The sequence below is a fragment of the Giraffa tippelskirchi genome, chromosome 1, assembly GCF_054371585.1.
Source record: "Giraffa tippelskirchi isolate mGirTip1 chromosome 1, T2T-mGirTip1v1.2.pri, whole genome shotgun sequence".
Classification (NCBI taxonomy): domain Eukaryota; kingdom Metazoa; phylum Chordata; class Mammalia; order Artiodactyla; family Giraffidae; genus Giraffa; species Giraffa tippelskirchi.
Window position 1 is genome coordinate 31073696 of NC_137275.1, and position 19864 is coordinate 31093559.

General features: G+C 36.9%; 1 protein-coding gene across 8 annotated transcripts in view; it reads left to right on the forward strand.

The window, feature by feature from the left end:
* LOC145511153 (transmembrane protease serine 11E-like) overlaps nt 1-19864 on the forward strand; it is a 101803-nt gene that overhangs the window by 52459 nt on the left and 29480 nt on the right. For 3 of the 8 annotated variants that reach the window (XM_081503947.1, XM_081504023.1, XM_081504083.1), the window contains exons 2-3: nt 578-669; nt 19203-19327. In XM_081503947.1, coding sequence (XP_081360073.1) covers nt 662-669; nt 19203-19327 — 133 coding nt within the window. In that variant the 5' untranslated portion in view covers nt 578-661. Of the gene's footprint in view, nt 1-577; nt 670-17303; nt 17640-19202; nt 19328-19864 lie in introns of those variants that run through there. The other 5 variants (XM_081504321.1, XM_081504244.1, XR_014057825.1 and 2 more) reach the window with 5 other exon arrangements.

The following is a 19864-nucleotide window of genomic DNA, read 5'->3' on the forward strand; positions in this document are numbered from 1 at the left end:
CTATGTCTGTCCACAAGTTTGTTCTCTATGTCTGCATCTCTGTTCCTTCCCTGTTGTACAGTAGAATCCAACACAACATTGTAAAGCAATTTGCCTCCAATTAAAAAAAAAATCACCCTTACAAGCAACAAAAATCATGTCTTCCTTTATATATATATATATATTTCCCCATAGCACCTTTTATTAATAAACAAAATATTCTTTAAAGAAATAGGTGTTAGTACTATATAGAAGTGTTAACTGTGATTTTGACCAATTTAACTTATTTAAACCTCAGTTTCTTATTGGAAGTGTGAGGTTGAGAAAGAGGATTTATTTTTTTTTCTAGATTTAAATATCTGACTTCTACTTAAAAAATTTAGTTCATATGGTTTATAGTAACACTTTTAAATTATTACAGTCTGAAGACAACAGTTTTTAAATTCCCACTCCTAGAAAGTACCAGTATTATTTATGTTTTCTTGGTCCCTATAAAATTTGACTTTGTCTTACTAGTAACACAATCTCCATCAACTAGCCAAGACCCGTCAGACTGGTTCTAGTTAGATCATCAGTGGCTTCCTTCTTCTTAATCCAGCCCACAAAGTTGCTGATAGAGTCTGGATATACACACTTGATTGCAGACCTTGGTCTCCACAGGAATCTTCCCTGCTGGTCAGCAATGTATCGGTGAGTTCTCTTTTCCTTTGTCTAAAGTTAACTTGTTTAAAATGGCATGAACCACATAAAGGAATGTGTAGATCTCCAATTCATTATTTGCTTAACATGGAAAAATACTTTTGATATATAAACTGAAATTTTGTCAAGAAATAGATTTCTCTTCTTTATGTACTAGTGTTCCCTGTCTTCTTCTGTCTCATTCCAAAATGTTTTTCTATATACTTTCAAATCAGTTCAACAAAAGATAAAGATACATGGTGTTTGACAGCTTTCTTTTAATTTGTTTTGTTTTGAGAAAAATAGAATGTGTTTTTACCTTGAGTTCTATTTGTCCCAAGTCATGTTATATATTATGGAGAAGGAAATGACAACCCACTGCAGTGTTCTTGCCTGGGAGATCCCATGGACAGAGGAGCCTGGTGGGCTACAGTCCATGGGGTTGAACACGACAGACCAACGAAACAACAACAACAATGTTATATATTATATTACATTATACTATATTATATACTTAATTAAAATCATACATGAGAAAAAAACTGAAACCAACCATAAAGGTTAAACTTATGCTTCTTTCTGTAAATAAATAGCATAAATTAAAAAAATTATTTATGTTTTAAAAGAACAAGCAAAATTTAAGACAATGGGATGAAATCATTATAGTTGGATTTTCAAAATAAATCCAATGATGTACCTAGACACAATCAACTTCTCTAATAGAGAAATCATAATTATTTTCAGGCTATTTTCTTTAAAAGTTAGAAACTAAATAGTAACAAGTTTACAGTGTACTAGTTTGGACTCTGAAAATTTTATCCTCATATTAAAAATTTATTTTCTCTGGTTAAAATATTGGCATGCTATTTTTTTTTTAATTTTTGCTTTGAGAAGAAAATAGTTTGAAAAGTATAAAACTCCTAATGGGATCTTAAAAATGAAGAACATGCAGGCTCTGTAATTGATAGACAGTCCTACATAGTTATGAGAATTTTAATACCCTCTATATTTGTTCATGAGTCAACTAAGAGCTAGAGACATCACAAATTTAATCAGACTTTTCAAGGCTTCCTGCCTTTTGCAAGTACTTCTCTATAATTCATGATGGTTTTGTGTCTACCCTTTAGTCTGCCTTATTTTTTACAATATTATGATAGAAAATAGCTTTTATTTAAATATGTAATCCTATCCAACTCAAGATTCTAAATTTGATTTCAGGCTGATTACATTGATCTGAGTCTGGACTTTGTAGGGGAGTTATAATGTGGGGGTATTGGAATGAATTTTTCTGAGTAAAATCTCTAATTTGAAGCAAAAAATATTTTCAGTTCTGCTTCATCGTAGATGAAAGATATGTCTCAAAAGAAAACAAACAAAAACTTTCTGATCTAAAAATTGTATAGAAAGTGAAGCATAAATTTGTTTGAGTCAGTCTAGGAGATGTTCACGACCCAGATAATCACGATGGTGTGATCATTCACCTAGAGCCAGACATACTGGAATGTGAAGTCAGGTGGGCTTTACAAAGCATCACTATGAACAAAGCTAGTGGAGGTGATGGAATTCCAGTTGAGCTATTCCAAATTCTCAAAGATGATGCTGTGAAAGTGCTGCACTCAATATACCAGCACATATGGAAAACTCAGCAGTGGCCACAGGACTGGAAAAGGTCAGTTTTCATTCCAATCCCAAAGAAAGGCAATGCCAAAGAATGCTCAAACTACCTCACAATTGCACTCATCTCACCCGCTAGTAAGGTAATTCTCAAAATTCTCCAAGCCAGGCTTCAGCAATACGTGAACCGTGAACTTCCAGATGTTCAAGCTGGTTTTAGAAAAGGCAGAGGAACCAGAGATCAAATTGTCAACATCCACTGGATCATCAAAAAAGCAAGAGAGTTCCAGAAAATCATCTATTTCTGCTTTATTGACTATGCCAAAGCCTTTGACTGTGTGGATCACAATAAACTATGGAAAATTCTGAAAGAGATGGGAATACCAGACCATCTGACCTGTCTCTTAAGAAACCTGTATGCAGGTCAGGAAGCAACAGTTAGAACTGGGCATGGAACAATAGACTGGTTCCAAATAGGAAAAGGAGTCCGTCAAGGCTGTATATTGTCACCCTGCTTATTTAACTTATATGCAGAGTACATCATGAGAAACGCTGGGCTGGAAGAAACACAAGCTGGAATCAAGATTGCTGGGAGAAATATCAATAATCTCAGATATGCAGATGACACCACTGTTATGGCAGAAAGTGAAGAAGAACTAAAGAGCCTCTTGATGAAAGTGAAAGAGGAAAGTGAAAAAGTTGACTTAAAAGCTCAACATTCAGAAAACTAAGATCATGGCATCTGGTCCCATCACTTCATGGGAAGTAGATGGGGAAACAGTGGAAGCAGTGTTAGACTTTAATTTTGGGGGCTCCAAAATCACTGCAGATGGTGATTGCAGCCATGAAATTAAAAGACGTTTACTCCTTGGAAGGAAGGTTATGACCAACCTACATAGCATATTTAAAGAAGAGACATTACTTTGCCAACAGAGGTCCATCTAGTCAAGGCTATGGTTTTTCCAGTGGTCATGTATGGGTGTGAGAGTTAGATGGTGAAGAAAGCTGAACGCCGAAGAATTGATGCTTTTGAACTGTGGTGTTGGAGAAGACTCTTGAAACTCCCTTGGACTGCAAGAAGATCCAACCAGTCCATCCTAAAGGAGATCAGGCCTGGGTGTTCATTGGAAGGACTGATGTTGAAGCTGAAACTCCAATACTTTGGCCACCTCATGAGAAGAGCTGACTCATTGGAAAAGACCCTAATGCTGGGAAGGATTGGGGGCAGGAGGAGAAAGGGACGACAGAGGATGAGATGGTTGGATGGCATCACCGACTCGATGGACATGAGTTTGGGTAAACTCCAGGAGTTGGTGATGGACAAGGAGGTCTGGTGTGCTGCAATTCATGGGGTGGCAAAGAGTCGGGCACAACTGAGGGACTGAACTGAACTGAACTGAATTTTAGAATTTAAAAGTTAGAAGAAACTCAGATCAGGTAAACATTATTCTTCAAATACTATTGTTTTCTCCAAATTCTGATTTTATACTGTTTTTTGAACATGAAAAAATCAACACATTACTTTTATAAAAAAAATACAACAGAAGGTTAAAGGAAACTTTTTCAGGTGTAAGTTTATAGGGAAGAGATTTGGGAAGAGAAGAATATATTTATAAAATAATAATACAGTATATAAATATATAATAGTATAATAATATTGATGGACATGTCTGCCAAGTGTATTCACGGGCAAGCACTGACAACCAACAACCACTGACAGCAGACAGAATTTATAGACAGTAATTTTTCACATGTTTAGACAGATGAAGGTAAACTGAGTACTATTCAAATGAAACAAAATGGACAACTTTAATTTTTACTCAGTAGGATAAGCATTATCTCTCAACTTATAACCCATGGATCCCCTCTATTAGATTCACTGGGTACTTATTGAAAGTAGAAAAGTCCAGTTCTCATTCAAGAATTCCCATGAATCTCTGGTTGAGGTATGGGAATTATACTTTTAAAAGTTAAAATACAGAGTAATTCTTATTTACTGTAAAGAAATGATACAGTGTAAAGCCATAAGAAGAAAGGAACTTTTAAGACAGAAAGAACTTAAAGTAGAAATGAAATAGGTCAGCTATTAAAGAGGTAGCCCTTTGTTTTTTTAAATTGTTATAATTATATCTTAATGGGAGGTGTTCTCTTCCCAGTCACCTTTTTCTCCAAGGAAGAAGAGTAGTCATTTACACAACATAGTGATGATTAAGGAAGAGAAGATAATTTCAGAACGTATGGGAAACTGAAGGGTGGATACAGACATAATTTGAGTAGTTTGTGTCTGACGAGAGGGTGGTTTTACTTGGGTTAACTAACTTTTCTGTACTATCTCAAAAGTGATCAGCATTCAATTATATCATCATTGCTTTCTAAAAAAGATTGCAGCACTTGCTATAGTGTGAAAATCAAGTTCATCTTAGTGCACCATTTCACGGAAGAAATTCATTAGTCTGTAATAACTGTAACTGTCTAGTGAACCTTTGTTATTATTCATTTTTGTCTGTTTTCCTCCAAAATATCCTTGTTTCAATATAATAAGGGAATAAAAAGAAGCATTCAAATAATAAAGCAACATCACAGCTATCTTTTCAGCACTGAGATTTGTAAGTATGCTTGATGCTTTAGTCCTTGAGGATGGGGAGCAGCTCTTCTAAGACTGTCACTGGTGAAATGGGTGTTCTGTCTGCATTTCACAGGTTTCTTAGGATTAGAGTTTAGAGGAATTCTGCTAAGTACATTACAAAGCACACTCCTTTGTACATACTCTCATCAAAGATGGTGGATGAGAATTTTGAAGAATGGTCTCATGGTTTCAAGCATAATTTGAAAGTTTTGAAATGAGTGGGTTAGAGAATAGGAAAATTTTAAGAGGTTGAGAAAGAAAAGTGAGCTGCAGAGGTACCACGTCACGCCAGAACCTGCAAGCCCAGCCTTCTCTTATGTACATAATGGCCTGCATGATTGAGCAATTTCTGAGATTTTTAGAATAATAACTCCAAGATGATAGAAATAAGCTTAGGGGAATCCAAAGTATCATACTGTCACCATTAAATTGTATCTTGCAGTCTTTCATCTGAAGATGTCAGATGATATCTTTTTTGAAGCTGCAGAAGCAGATACAGAAGGATTTAGCACTCTTTAAAGTTGAGCTATGAGGCAGTGCAGAACAAAGTAATAATTACCATCATTTGTTTCACATGTACTGCGTGCTACCTCCTGTTCTAAAATATCACGTGCATTTAATCTTTATAAAAAAGCAATGGTTATATTATTATACCCATTTCCTAGATGAGGAAACTGAGGCTTAGTCAAGTAACAATATTTGCCCAGAGGTGATAAATGGCAGAACTGGTAATTAACCCAGGTCTCTGTGTATGTGTGTGTGTGAGTGTGTTAGTTGCTCAGTCATGTCCAACTCTGTGCAACCCCATGGACTGTAGCCTGCCAGGCTCATCTGTCCATGAGAATCTCCAGGCAAGAATACCGGAGTGGGTTGCCATTCCCTTGTCCAGGGGATCTTCCCAACCCAGGGATCGAACCTGGGTGTCCCATACTGCAGGCTGATTTTTTACCATTTGAGCCACCAGGGAACGCCCTAACCCTGGTCTATCTAACTCCAAACATAGGTTCTTAATCACAATGCTATACCATCCCCACAACGCCTCCTCTATCTACCTCAGTAGTGCTACTGCTATGCTGATTTAACTGTCTCATGTGTCAAAAGATATAAAAGTTATATTTTCAAGGAACAATGTTATCATTCAGTGGATAGTCTTCTAAGTAGACCTATGAGGCTGGTAGACAGGAAGCATTTTTCTCTGTGTTCTATAAATTAAGAGATACCACAGTCAAAGATTAGGTAATTCACATGTGATCACAGGAATGAGTGAGTCAGTCAATACTAACGATGGAATCTGTCCTCCCAGTTCACTTGTGTACTGAGTCCAGTGTTACCAAGCAGAAGAGTTAAACTAACACAGGTGTCTACTGGACCCAGGAGATATTATTGTTGCTGTTGTTATTATTGCCATTTGAATTTATGCAGAAATGTATGGACTTTTAAAAATTGATTATTGCACATTAAAAGCTTATCAGGTCATAGTAAAATTCAGAAGATATATATATATATGTACATATAGTAGGATATATATGGATATACATATATATGGATATATTATATATGTATATATGTTCTTTACACAAAATTCCAACATATATTCTTATTTGACACCTATCAACAACTGTGAAGCAGACAATTTTAATATGATCATGATTTTACAGATAGGAAAACTAAAGATTAGGAAGACTGAGACTTCCAAATCTCTAAGTGATTGGTAGAACTGGAGTTTGAACATGCATCTTTAACTGTGGGCCTGAACTTTCTAATACTCCCTGCTGCCACCACCACATCATGATCCCTGGAATCTCAAGTGCTCTCTTGGCTGTACTATGTGCTTAGTTGCTCAGTCATGTCTGACTCTTTGCAACCCCATTGACTGTAGCCCACCAGGACCTTCTGTTCCATGGGGATTCTCCAGGCAAGAATACTGGAGTGGGTTGCCATGCCCTCCTCCAAGGGACCTTCCCAACCCAGGGATCGAACCCAGGTCTCCTGTACTGCAGGTAGATTCTCTACCATTTGAGCCACCAGGGAAGCCCACTCTCTTGGTTAAGCAGAGATAACTTTCCTTGTTTTTTAAATAATTAGCTTAACTTTGGTGTCTCAACTTTTCTAGTCCACAAAATAGCAAAGATAATAAATAATACAACTAAAATATTTCAAAGCAATCTTTCAAACCTTAAAATATATTCAAGTCATAACTAAGCACTTGGATTTGTATTACTGGATCCAACAGCAAAGCTAGATTTGGGCTTCTTAAGTAGAGTTCTAAAGCTTTGCACAAAACTGTATACTTCATGGCTGACCATTGGCTTGATTTACAGATTTTTAGAGCTGGACAGCTCCAAAGATGAGTACTGTTACACATTTTCTTTACTAGTTGAATCCTTTTTATACACAGGTCAGTTCAGTTCAGTTGCTCAGTCATGTCCAACTCTTTGCGACCCCATGGACTGCAGCACGCCAGGCTTCCATGTCCATCACCAACTCTCAGAGCTTACTCAAATAATGTCTATCGAGTTGGTGATGCCGTCCAATCATCTCATTCTCTGTCATCCCCTTCTCCTCCTGCCTTCAATCTTTTCCAGCATCAGGGTCTTTTCCAATTTGTCAGTTCTTCACATCAGGTGGCCAAAGTATTGGAGTTTCAGCTTCAGCATCAGTCCTTCCAATGAATATTCAGGACTGATTTCCTTTAGAATGGACTGGTTGGATCTCCTTGCAGTCCAAGGGACTCTCAAGGGTCTTCTCCAACACCACAGCTCAAAAGCATCAATTCTTTGTTGCTTAGCTTTCTTTATGGTCCAACTCTCACATCCATACATGACTGCTGGAAAAACCATAGCTTTGACTAGATGGACTTTTGTCAGCAAAGTAATGTCTCTGCTTTTTAATATGTTGTCTAGGTTTGTCATAGTTTTTCTTCCAAAGAGCAAGCACCTTTTAATTTCATAGCTGCAGTCACTATCTGCAGTGATTTTGGAGCCCAGGAAGGTCAAGTCTCTCACTGTTTCCATTGTTTCCCCATCTGTTTACACACAAGATTCATGCAGACCCCTGCTGTATAGAGCAGTGTTGCTATGGGTGGAGTGGGACTGAGACTTGGAGGCCTTACCTGCTCTATCATCTCCTTATCCCCTTCATGCACATGAGGAAATTTGAGGGATTTTTCAATCTGCTTTGAAAGCAACTTAATTCTTTATTATGAAGGAGGAATAATGACAAAGCCAACATTTGTTGACCATATGCTGTTTACTTGTCATGATGCTAATTGCTCTATATGTTATTTCATTAACACTTAGAAGAACCATACAGTTAGGTTCTATCATTACCTCTATTTATAGGAGGGGAAATGTAGACCTAGAGAGGGTAACTTGCTTGCAGCAAGTGAGAAGTAGCACTGGGCCTGCCTAAACTCAAGCTGTTTGACCCCAAAACCCAGACCTATATCCACTAAGCAAGAAAATAGAAGTTATTTACATAAAGTCATAGAACTTGTTACAATGAATCCTAAGTGGAACCTTGGTTTTCTTATTTATTAGCATCAGACTTATTACTCATATCTCAAAATTGTGTGGCCAGAGAATACTAAGTAAAATACTTTATGTATCTCTCATATATAAAACTTGCAAGGTAATTAGTAAATATATTTCTTGAATGTCCTCTTGTCACAAAGACAATTACATTAAAAAAAATCACAATTTACCTTGGTTGCAACTAATCTGTTTTGCATAATGGATTAGTTCCAGTTCAGCTATGACTGATAGGAAACTTTAAGTGTCTTATATAACATGTCATTTTATTTCAGTTTAATATAAGGCAAGTTTGGGGTTAGGGAAGTAATGGCTGATAGGGAGATTCACCAAATATTTAGGAATCCAGGCTTCCATTGCTGTACTGTCCCATGAGCATGAACATACAGCCTCCCAATCACGGTTCAGTGCAGTTGTGTGAACTCCAACTAGCACATTAGGATTCTACCCACTGGGATAGAGACTCCATTGGTCAGAACTTAAATCCATATGGAGACTCCTGAATATTTTCCAGGGGGCCATATGTCCAACCAGAAGTCAAAGATTCTACAACTAAGGAAAATATTAGAGATAGGCACCTATGAGTCTCTAGCACAGACATGCTAAATTTGAATGATGAGAGATATGTCCTGTTGTGAACAGTAGGCAGATGGATATATGGGTATGAAGTTTAGACAAGTGATCTGCATTTATAGATTTGGTAGCCATCAGCATTTAGTTGTGAATTAAAGCCACAGACATTGGTGACTGAAAATATTTAGTTCTTTTGGATAAGATAATACTTTTCTTCTACTTTTATGGTGTTAATTTAGACTGTTAATTCTACCTTATGTTAATATGAATCTGATCATTTTTCACTGCTACTATACAATGACAATACATTAAATTATAACTAAGTTAAGGTGAGTATATAATCCAATGATTAATTTTATAAATTCATATTCCATCCAAAAGTTAATACTCAATACATCCATTATATCATAGGTCAGCAGTTGGTGCAGGAAATTCATTAACCAAAAATCCCACTTTTGTAAGAATAATATAAACATTAACAGAATCCATACATTTTCCAATTCTTCCTCATTGTTAAATTAATTCATATGGGTTTTATTATGTACATAAACTTCTAGATTTTCTAAGGGATTCTTTGTATATGGCATACAGTGCTTTCCAGGGAAACAACAATGAGGAGGACACCACAGAGTCTTAGCACATGTTCCAGCTGGCACATTCCAATTTTAAGGCCCATCAATGATTTGCACGAAATGCAATTTTACAAGTTTGGGACTTTTAAAACTGGCTTAGGATGTAAGTAGTCAAGAAACTTTATGACTTTCTCACATAAAACTCAGATTATTTCAAATGACTTGCAGACCTGTAATTTGACCATGCCAAATAATCTGGCATCATCCATCAGAAAAATGATACATGTGAAAAATTATGCTGAAGTTGATTGCTTAGAAAATTGTGAATTTTAATTGTAATAATGTTGAACATTTTTTAGGTTATTTGAGGCATGGAACACTAGCTTTGGTGGAAACTAAAGAATATGTAGATCAATTAAAATTCCAAATGTTTCCTACAAATGAAGAAAATGAGAGCATATTCAACATCATTTAAATTGGGAATTACAGGTTACTGGAACTTTCAGGATGTTGAATTTGTTCTCAGATTTCTCATCTGAGAAACTTAGCACTTATATGAAAGGACTTAGTTCTTAAATAAAAACTCTAATACAGAGACACAGGTCACTGGTCTTTCAGTTCAGAGTTATTTCCGCTACATCATGTGAACTGTTCTAAGAGGCATCTAGACAAAGTCATGGGAAAGATTTGGTAGGAGGACATCTAATGCTACAAAAAATTTCTGAAAGTCAGTGCTGTATATTAGCAGCTTCAAGAATGTCTGTGGCTCAGGTTTCTCAATCATTTTTTTTCTTCTGATACTCCTGCCAAAATTACTCATGCACTCCCTGTTGATGCTTATTTTTCTTCCACATTTTCAAGTGCGTACAATTCCCTATGGCTAGCTGCAGTGATGTCTCTTCGACATTTCTGTGTGAAACTGCTGCTTTTAAAATTGCCTACTCAGGTCATTTTGACTTACTATGTTGACCTGGAAAGAGTTTGAAGAAAATAAAGCAAATATGTTACTGTAATTAAGGACTAAACTAGCTCACTTTAGAAGTATATAGACCCATATCTAGTTACTTAATACGATCTTTAAATTTTTGTACCCCCTCTATCTGTGACTATAAATTTCTAGAGGTCAGGCAGAGTGCCAACCTAAATCTCAGTTTGTAGTTTCCTGTGCTACACCATATCTGGCTGGCAACTTAATAAAGAGCTGGTTGATAACACAGTTGTGATCAGAGACATTCCTTGCTGTTGAATTGTCATTAATGCTTATATAATACACGTGTCCAAAAAAGTCTGATGATACCATATGTGTAATCACAAATTCCTTTTAATGTAGGCAAGATGAAAGATATTATCACTTGAGTTTTATGGTCAGTTAAATACAAGAATCATTAAGCTATGGGTTTTGCCTAAGTCAACAGTTAGTGGTAGGGTTTTCTGTCTTTTCCAATATTTACTAAAAACTTACTATTGCTTTTAGTAATACAATGCTTATTAAAAATTTACTACTGCACTCAGTAATTCTGTATTCTTATGTCTATAATTTTAATAACTTTTAGCTTCTTTATAATGTGAAAATGCCACACAGAGCCATTTCAATAATTAGTGAAGTGTTGTTAGATATTTTAAAAAATTATCTTAGAGCTTGGTATAAATAATTTCACACTACTCCCCCCACATAAAATTGTTTTCACTGAATAATAATTGGTGCTATTTTCCAGTATTGAGGAACATACTAAGAGTATTATAAAACTAATTTTTGTTTCTATGCTAAGAATATTATATGGTGAATATTGTTCATGATATTACAGAGTATTCTTTCTATTAGAATCTAAAAGAATTGCACTGCAGCCGAATAATTGTTCACGTTTTATCTTATGGGTACTATGAAGAATGTACTTGAACAGGGTTTATTTGTTTTCCTTATTTTGTTTTTGAGTTGGCTGCTAGAAAGCTTCAGATTTTGTGGTCTGACTTGAAGTATCCAGATGGGGAATTATGATAAGTAGTTTTAGTACTATTCTCATTTTGTGTTTTCACTTATGTTTTACTTTCTTCCTGCATCTCTAAATAAAACCATATATAAATGTAATTTAATACTATATATACTTTAATAACTATATAAATGTAAGCATATATCTACTGGAGTGGGTAGCCATTCCCTTCTCCAGGGGATTTTCCTGACACAGGGATTGAGCCCAAGTCTCCTGCATTGCAGGTGGATGCTTTACCATCTGAGCCACCAGAGAAACCCATATATCTTTATGAGGGTATCTTAAATCACTCTAGAGCAAGGTAGAATATAAATAAAAACATTTGTAATAAAAACAATGAGCTTCCCACCACTTATCTTGGTCCTATAAAAAGAAAATGGAAACAACTGTCTAGAAATTAGATTACTACTTTGTTATGATTGTAACTTCTCTTTGAGAACTATTAATAGTTATTATTGTAGCGAATGTACACATAATTCAGTCCAAGGGTCTGGCTGATGCTATCAGATAGTTTATATGTATATTTGTATAACAGTGGACACAACAAAAACATGTTATTTGTAACTTTATAATGAGTAATGCACCTGTATTTCTTAAAAACAAAACAAAACATGGCAATGAAAACATATGATCCATGAACATATATTCAAATTTTAAGTTCCACCTTGGATATTTTAATAGTCTTGTTCTAGTTTATAGGAAGACTCTGATCTCATAAGATTGAAGATCTCACCAGTACCTGTTGATACAAGTCTTCCACAAAGGACAAAGCATCTGAAGTATTTGTGTGGATGAAACAAGCAAGCACACTCTATGATGTAGAGAAATGAGCTAAATATAAAATAAAACCTGAATCTATATTTATCAATTGATATTTTAAAACTGAAGCACTGACTTAGGGAACTGGTAATGTCATAAGTTGCGTGCTCAGTTGTGTTCGACTCTTTGTGACCCCATGGACAGTAGCTTGCCAGGCTCTTTTGTTCATGGGATTCTCCAGGCAAGAATACACTGGAATGGGTTGCTGTTTCCTCCTGCAGGGGATCTTCCCAACCCTGGGATCAAACCCATGTCTCCTGCATTGGCAGGCAGATTCTTTACTTTACCACTGAGCCAGAGAGGCAGCTATGGGGTCTCAAAGAGTCGGACACCGCTTAGTGACTGAACGTGAGCATGAGAACCTCATAAGGGACTATGCTGTTCCTTCATCGTGGGATCTTCCCTTATGCTTTTGTTTGGATATCGTAATTACGTACAGACATTTAATGACCCCAAATAATATATGTCTCCCGAAATTAATGTCCCCTTATTTTAATTTATCACTTTTCCGTGCTACAATAATACTTTACAGTAGATAGATAAAATCCCAGTTGGAAAATTATATATTTTAAACAGGTAAAATAAACATATTAACCACAAATTTTAATTATTAAAGTGTTTTATGAAAATCAGGCTTTAGGTAAATAGTAAATAGTCTTCAGAATGACTGACTTATCTTTTCCTGTGTGTAATATTCCAGTTTTGTGTGTAAGACTAAGGCAGACCAGAATTGCTATGAAAGACAGGAGGTTGAAACCCATACTGTGGTACTGACAAATGATCAGTTCAGTTTGGAGTAGGCAACTTCTATTCAATTCCCTCTGTGAATGTATCTTGAGCAGCAGAGTGGTCAGAGAATAGAGATAAGTAAGGCTCAGATATTATCCTCAAGGGAACTCAAAATGTATATTCTGATGTGACACTTAGGGGTGAATAAAACTTACTGAAGTCGAGGGGACTTTTCTGAACTGAATCTTATGTATACAGAGGCATTTATGATGAAAGCAAAATACAAACTGTAATTTACTCTATATAGGAGGCAGCAGGAGCAAAGACGAAGAGCCAGAAAGCTCGTGGGGAAGAAGGGGAATGCCAGGCCAACTGAGGCCAACTTGGATTTCAAGTGGTTTCAGTGACTAGCTCTATCATTTCCAGAACAGTTTACTGTAATGGACAATGATTTAGAAATTAGAGAAATAAGCTGTAGGATGAGTTTTAGTGAGAATTGTCAGAACAAGGTCAGTGGTAATGGGATTAGAGACATGTTACATTAGATTTGCCATGTAGTTGAGACTAAAAAATGCAGAAATTATTATAAGTTCTCAACACAATTGATATTGACTTGTAGGACCGTGCTTACAACAGCCATCAGTAATCTATGGCCCAAGAGCCAAACCTGGCCCACCATATATTTTTGTACAGTGCTTGAGCTAAGAATTATAGCTTTTAAATTGTTGAAATGAATAAAAAAAAGTTTTATAAGTGAAAATTATACAAAATTCAAATGTCAGTGTGCATAAATAAAGTTTGATGGAACATAGCCGTATTCATTTTTGTATATATTAGCTGTGGCTGCTTTTAAACTACAATGGCATAGCTGACTAGCTGCAATAGAAATCCAGAAATCTGCTACAGGTACTATGGGACCTTCACAGAAATCTGTTAAAGTTACTGTGAAAGTAAAAGTGAAAGTTGCTCAGTCCTGTCAACTCTTTGAGACCCCCTGGACTATACAGTCTATGGAATTCTCCAGGTCAGAATACTGGAGTGGGTAGCCTTTCCCTTCTCCAGGGGATCTTCCCAACCCAGGAATTGAACCCAGGTCTCTTGCATTGCAGGAGGATTCTTTACCAGCTGAACCTCAAGGGAAGCCTGCAGTTACTATGCAGGCTTCACTGAAAACTTTGGTGATCTGTGGCTTAAATAGTTAATAATGTATTGGAATCACCAGATTTATAGACATTGTGCACGTGTTCATTCAAAACAGCTCAATTGGACTGAGCAGATGAAACATTCCAGCTAAGAATATTAGCACTGCTTACCCTTACAGAAAGGGCTTCCCTCATAGCTCAGTCAGTAAAGAATCTGCCTGCAATGCAGGAGATTCAGTTTCGATTTCTGGGTCAGGAAGATCCCCGGAGAAGGAAATGGCAGCCTACTTGCCTGGAAAATCCCATGGACAGAGGAGCCTGGCTGGCTACAGTCCATTGGGTCGCAAGAGTCGGACACAACTTAGTGACTAAACCACCACCACCCTTATAGAGACTGGAGAGCAAGTTCAATATCCATTATTAATCAGTCCATAGTGGTAGTTTTACACTGGCATTTGTTTTGGTAAACTTTCCTCTGAAGCACTGTGAGCCTTGTCGTGTGGTTCTCCAATGCTTGCCATGAGGTTTATTTGTGGTAGTATAAATACCTTTTTCCCCTCACATTTTTGTTGATTTTCCTGCTTTTCTTATTATACTATTCTAGAAAATGACACATTAAGAAGTGATCATGATAATACAACTCTGGACTTGTCTTCTGGCAATAATATGCTTTACTGTGCTAAGCTCTTCAGTCCTGTCAAACTGTGTGCGACCCTGTGGACTGTAGGCCACCAGGTTCCTCTGTCCATGGGATTCTCCAAAAACACTGGAGTGGGTTGCCATTTCCTCCTCCAGGGTCTCTTCATGACCAAGGGATCGAACCTGCATCTCTTAAGTCTCCTGCGTTGGCAGGCGGGTTTTTTTACCACTATATATAACCATATTGTTGCCACATATATAACCATATTTTAACTGCTATATTCACCTGTTACATTCACTGTCTAGTTAAACATGTCCTCAGTTGAAAAGAAAAATCTTAGAAAGAAAGAAATTTGATACCACTGAAGCTATTAGAATTTATCTAGTCTATCTGAAGGTGGTTTTACATGAGGAGGTTCAGATAATTTTCAACAGACCCCAATCATAATTGGACAAGGGTTTATGTGCAGGAAGAGGTTAGTTACACAAGTGTCTGTTGATAAGTAAAATAGATTTATTCCTCCATTTCTTTTGAGCACATTTCCACTACATATAATTTGGAGCAGTTCAACACTGAATCATTTGCTGAGAGGGCAAACAAAAAAGTAAATAAGAAACAGGGTGAATCAGTTTGAAAAGCAATGCCATACAGGGAAGGAGAGAGATGTTTCCAATGACAAAATCTTAGTAATATGGTCATTGCCATTATTATTAATAATTAAAATAATGATAATAATTCTTACTATTTGTACAATGATTTTCTACTTGGCAGCTTAAAGTAATAAAATACTTCATCATTTCTCTCTCTAAGAGCTTATCAAGTTAGGAAGGGACTGTAGTTCTTATCCTTGTCTTTCATAAGTAGAAAACAAGGGAGAGAATTGAATCTTCTGGTATCACACTGTACAATAAATAAGCTGGTGGTCAGAATCAAAAACATACTCTCTTAATTGTTTATTCAGAGTGTTTTTGATGCATTCTCTTGGTTTATTTTTTGCTATCCCTATTATTTCCCTCAAAGCCACCAAAGACAGAGCATCTCTAAAGTAGTTTTGAAAGGTGGGCAAGAGGAACAGAAAATGCAGTAGTATCTCAAACAAGTTAGTGATAGGAACTCCATGAAAAGACATGTATATTAATGCATATATATGGAATCTAGAAAAAGGGTACAGCTGAATCTATTTGCAGGGCATAAAGAGAGATGCAGATGTAGAGAATGGACATGTAGATATGGGTGGGGGAAGGAGAGGGTAGGACAAATGGAGAGAGTAGCATTGATATATATACACTATCATGTGTAAAATAGTTAGCTAATGGGAAGCTGCTGTATAGCACAGGAAGCTCAGTTCAGTGCTCTGTGATGACCCAGAGAGGATTGGGTGGGGAGGATGGGAGGGAAGTTCAAGAGGAAGGGGATACATGTATACATATAGCTGATTCACTTTGCTTACAGCAGAAACTAACACAACATTATAAATCAACTATATTCTAATCAAATTTTTTTTAAAAAGACATGTATAACTGTCCTCCTTAGTTTCTCTCTCTCTCTGTCATTTAATTGGAAAGCCATGATATTTCTTTTTAAAAAGAATCCATCATAACAAAAAAATACATAAATTAAAAAAGTTGCTCACTTACTTTTGTTATTTCACTTCTTACTATTAAAAATTTTGTGTTTTTCTAATATACTTCTCTATGCACACACACATGTATTTTTGCTATTAATATTTACAAAAGACAAACATAGGATGCATATTATTCTGCAACATTTTTTCATTAAAATAGTTCATTGGCCTTTTGTATGCTGATATAGGTAAATACTACCTCATAAATTTAGTGGCTGCATTTTTAAATTTTCTATCTCAATGAAAAGTTATTGTAGAATAAATATAACTTCTGTCTTATATTTCACAATTTTACACATTCATTTGATGATTATATCAATTGTTTCCTACAATTACAAATTATATTCTTCATCTGGCATGCGTTGAAATTAGTTAAGAAGCCTTTCCCTCCCCATATTCCCTCTGACATTTTGCTTACGTCTGCTGTACACATCTCCTTTCTTCTGCAACAAGTGAATAGCAAGCATTCAGGGATGGAGGGACAGGAATCAGTTTATAAGCTTCTTAGGCATGTTTTCACATAAGAAATATGCAGAAGTGGAGAAGTCTTTTTATACTGCAGTAATCGTAATTCTAGGAACAGGTGTTTGGAATGCCACTTAAAGGAGAACTGGAGATGGAAGAGATTGGGGAGAGGAAGATAAAGTTTCCTTGGCTACAGCCCCATGGGGAAATCACAGAACCAAGGGACGAGACCAAGTAGATCCCTGGAGACTTCACTACATCCCAGTGACTGCAGCAGGGGCAGAAGTCTGTAGTGATGACACTATTGACTTTTGTGACAGTGTTCCCACTGAACAGGACATTGAGACAGAGTCAAGATGGGATGAAGGTGTGCCAGTGACCAAAATGATTATACCACTTCCTAGTCCTGTATCGAGCTTCCCCGGTGGCCCAGTGGTAAAGAATCCACCTGCTAATGTGGAGATGTGGGTTTAATCCCTGGGTCCAGAAGATCCCCTGGAGGAGGGCGTGGCAACCCATTCTAGTATTCTTGCCTGGGAAATCCCATGGACGGAGGAGCTTGGCGGGCTACAGTCCATGGGGTCACAAAAGAGTTGAATATGACTTAGTGACTAAACAACAAGTCCTGCATCACCAGGAAATGGAATCCCCTTGATTTCTGTAAGCAACAATTATTTACTGCAAAATTCTTCACAGTTTTCAAGAAGTTTTCACATTCATGATCTCATTCAGAGTCCTACAGTCAACCATGTGCTTTAGACAATGGGTGGCCTGTCACTTATTGCCAGATGGCGGAACTTAGTTCAGGGTCTAAATAACTTGTCCAAGCTGGTAAGGAAAGGGTTGGACTTGGAATTCTCTTTATTCTGAATCCACCCCATGTGGTCCTCCAGGAAACCCTGTCCTTTCCCCCAGTTCTCATGTACCAGACTTCTGTGGAGACAAGAGCACATGCCTTGTTTCTACCAGCATGATAAATACCCCAAGAAATTGAAAATAACAGCATCATGATTCAACAACTTGGCCCACTCTGACTTTTCATTTTCTGTAAATTTTGAGTTTGTTTAGAAGCTACTGTAACACAAGGGAATGGTAACTTTACTAATCAAACAAAAAACAGGTTGATCAGCATTTTTCAGTAACATATTTTTGAAAGCAGAACAAATGGGAGAGGTTGAGGAAATTGCATGCAGAGGGGATTTCCTGCAGCATTGCTGTAGTTTAGAGGTAAACATCAGTTCAAACGCTCTGGCTCTGTAGAAAAGAACTCTGGTTCTCTTCTAGAGTTATGTGTATCCTCGAAGTTTGTTTCAGAAAAATATTACGAGAACAGAATTAGGAACTTTGCCTGGAACCTGATATGGTTCAAGCTGTAACATGTATCATGTGCATACTAAGTCAGTTCAGTCATGGTTGATTCTATGGGATCTTCCTGACCCAGAGATTGAGTGTCTCCTATATTGGCAAGGAGGTTCTTTACCACTAATACCACCTGTGAAGTCCAAAAGTTTAGGATTTAGGGAGTTCCCTGGTGGTCTGTGTGTTTATTCACTCAATTGAATCTGACTCTTTGCAGCCCTTTGGCCTGTAGCCCATCAGGCTCCTCTGTCCATGGGAGGAATTCTTTTCCAGGCAAGAATACTGGAGTGGGTTGCCATTTCCTTCTCCAGGAGCTCGTCCAGACCTCGGACTTGAACCTGCATCTCCTGTGTCTTTTGCATTGCAGGCAGATTTTTTACTCACTGAGCCATCAGGGAAGCCCTAATACATATCATAGGCCATTTAAAATTCTATGATGGAAACAGGCTTTAAAAATTTTCATAGTTTGTACAGTGCCTGAAAGTATCTTGCATGTGACTGGCTGAGTAAATCATAGCAAACTCTTACATTGCACTTGCTACATGCTAGGCACTATTGTAGGCATTTTACCTACAGTAATTCATTTAATCCTTAATGACAATCCTCTGAGACTGGTGCTATTATTATTATCTTCATTTTTTGAGCAAGGAAACTGAGGCACAGAGAAATCAAATCACCTGCCTAAGGTCAGGCTACCAGAGCCAGGAATGGCTTCAGCAGCCTGGGATTGGGGTGTGTTTTAAACCAAAACAGTCCTCTTCCTTCTGAGTGTCCTGAATTAATTCCCCAGGAATATCTGTTTCACCTAAGGAGTAGATGTAGTGTACACTATAATATAATCCATTCGTTTGCTTTCTTTCTCAGGTCATCTGTGATGAGGGCCAGGAAGAGGGCTTGTCTGGAGCCCTGGGTTATTGGCCTCATCACCTTTATTTCCTTAATTGTCCTGGCAGTATGCATTGGACTCATCGTTCATTATGCAAGATACAGTAAGTATGGGTTGCCCTGGCATCATGTGATTTACCTCAAATATTTCCTGATCTACATTCTGTTTTGATTTGCCTTAGGCTTATTCATTCATTACCACAATTTTTTCGCATGGATAGTTCAAAAAGATCTTTACCTGCCTTGTTACTCATTTAATCCGCACAAGCCAAGGAAGATTCTTTCTTCTATCTTTGATGTAGCAATGCTTCCTGCTGGGAATATCATGCTAATTTTCATATTCATTGACAAGCAATAATCAAGTCTTAATTATGAGAAAACCATAGGAAAGGTAGAGTCCAATGTTTGAATAGGTTTGAGGTCAGAGGATTTTAAATGATCTTGATTTAAAATAACTCCAAGTCATTGAAATCCTGACAGTTCAATAAACTATACAATCAGAGATTATAGACTGGTAGGCTCTATTCTGTACTAGTAAGTTGGAAAAATGCTTATAGCAGTATACGTTGAATGAATGTCTATTGTCGTTATTTTAAAATCATCTTGGGATGTATTGCAAGTGATTAAAGAAGACAGGATAA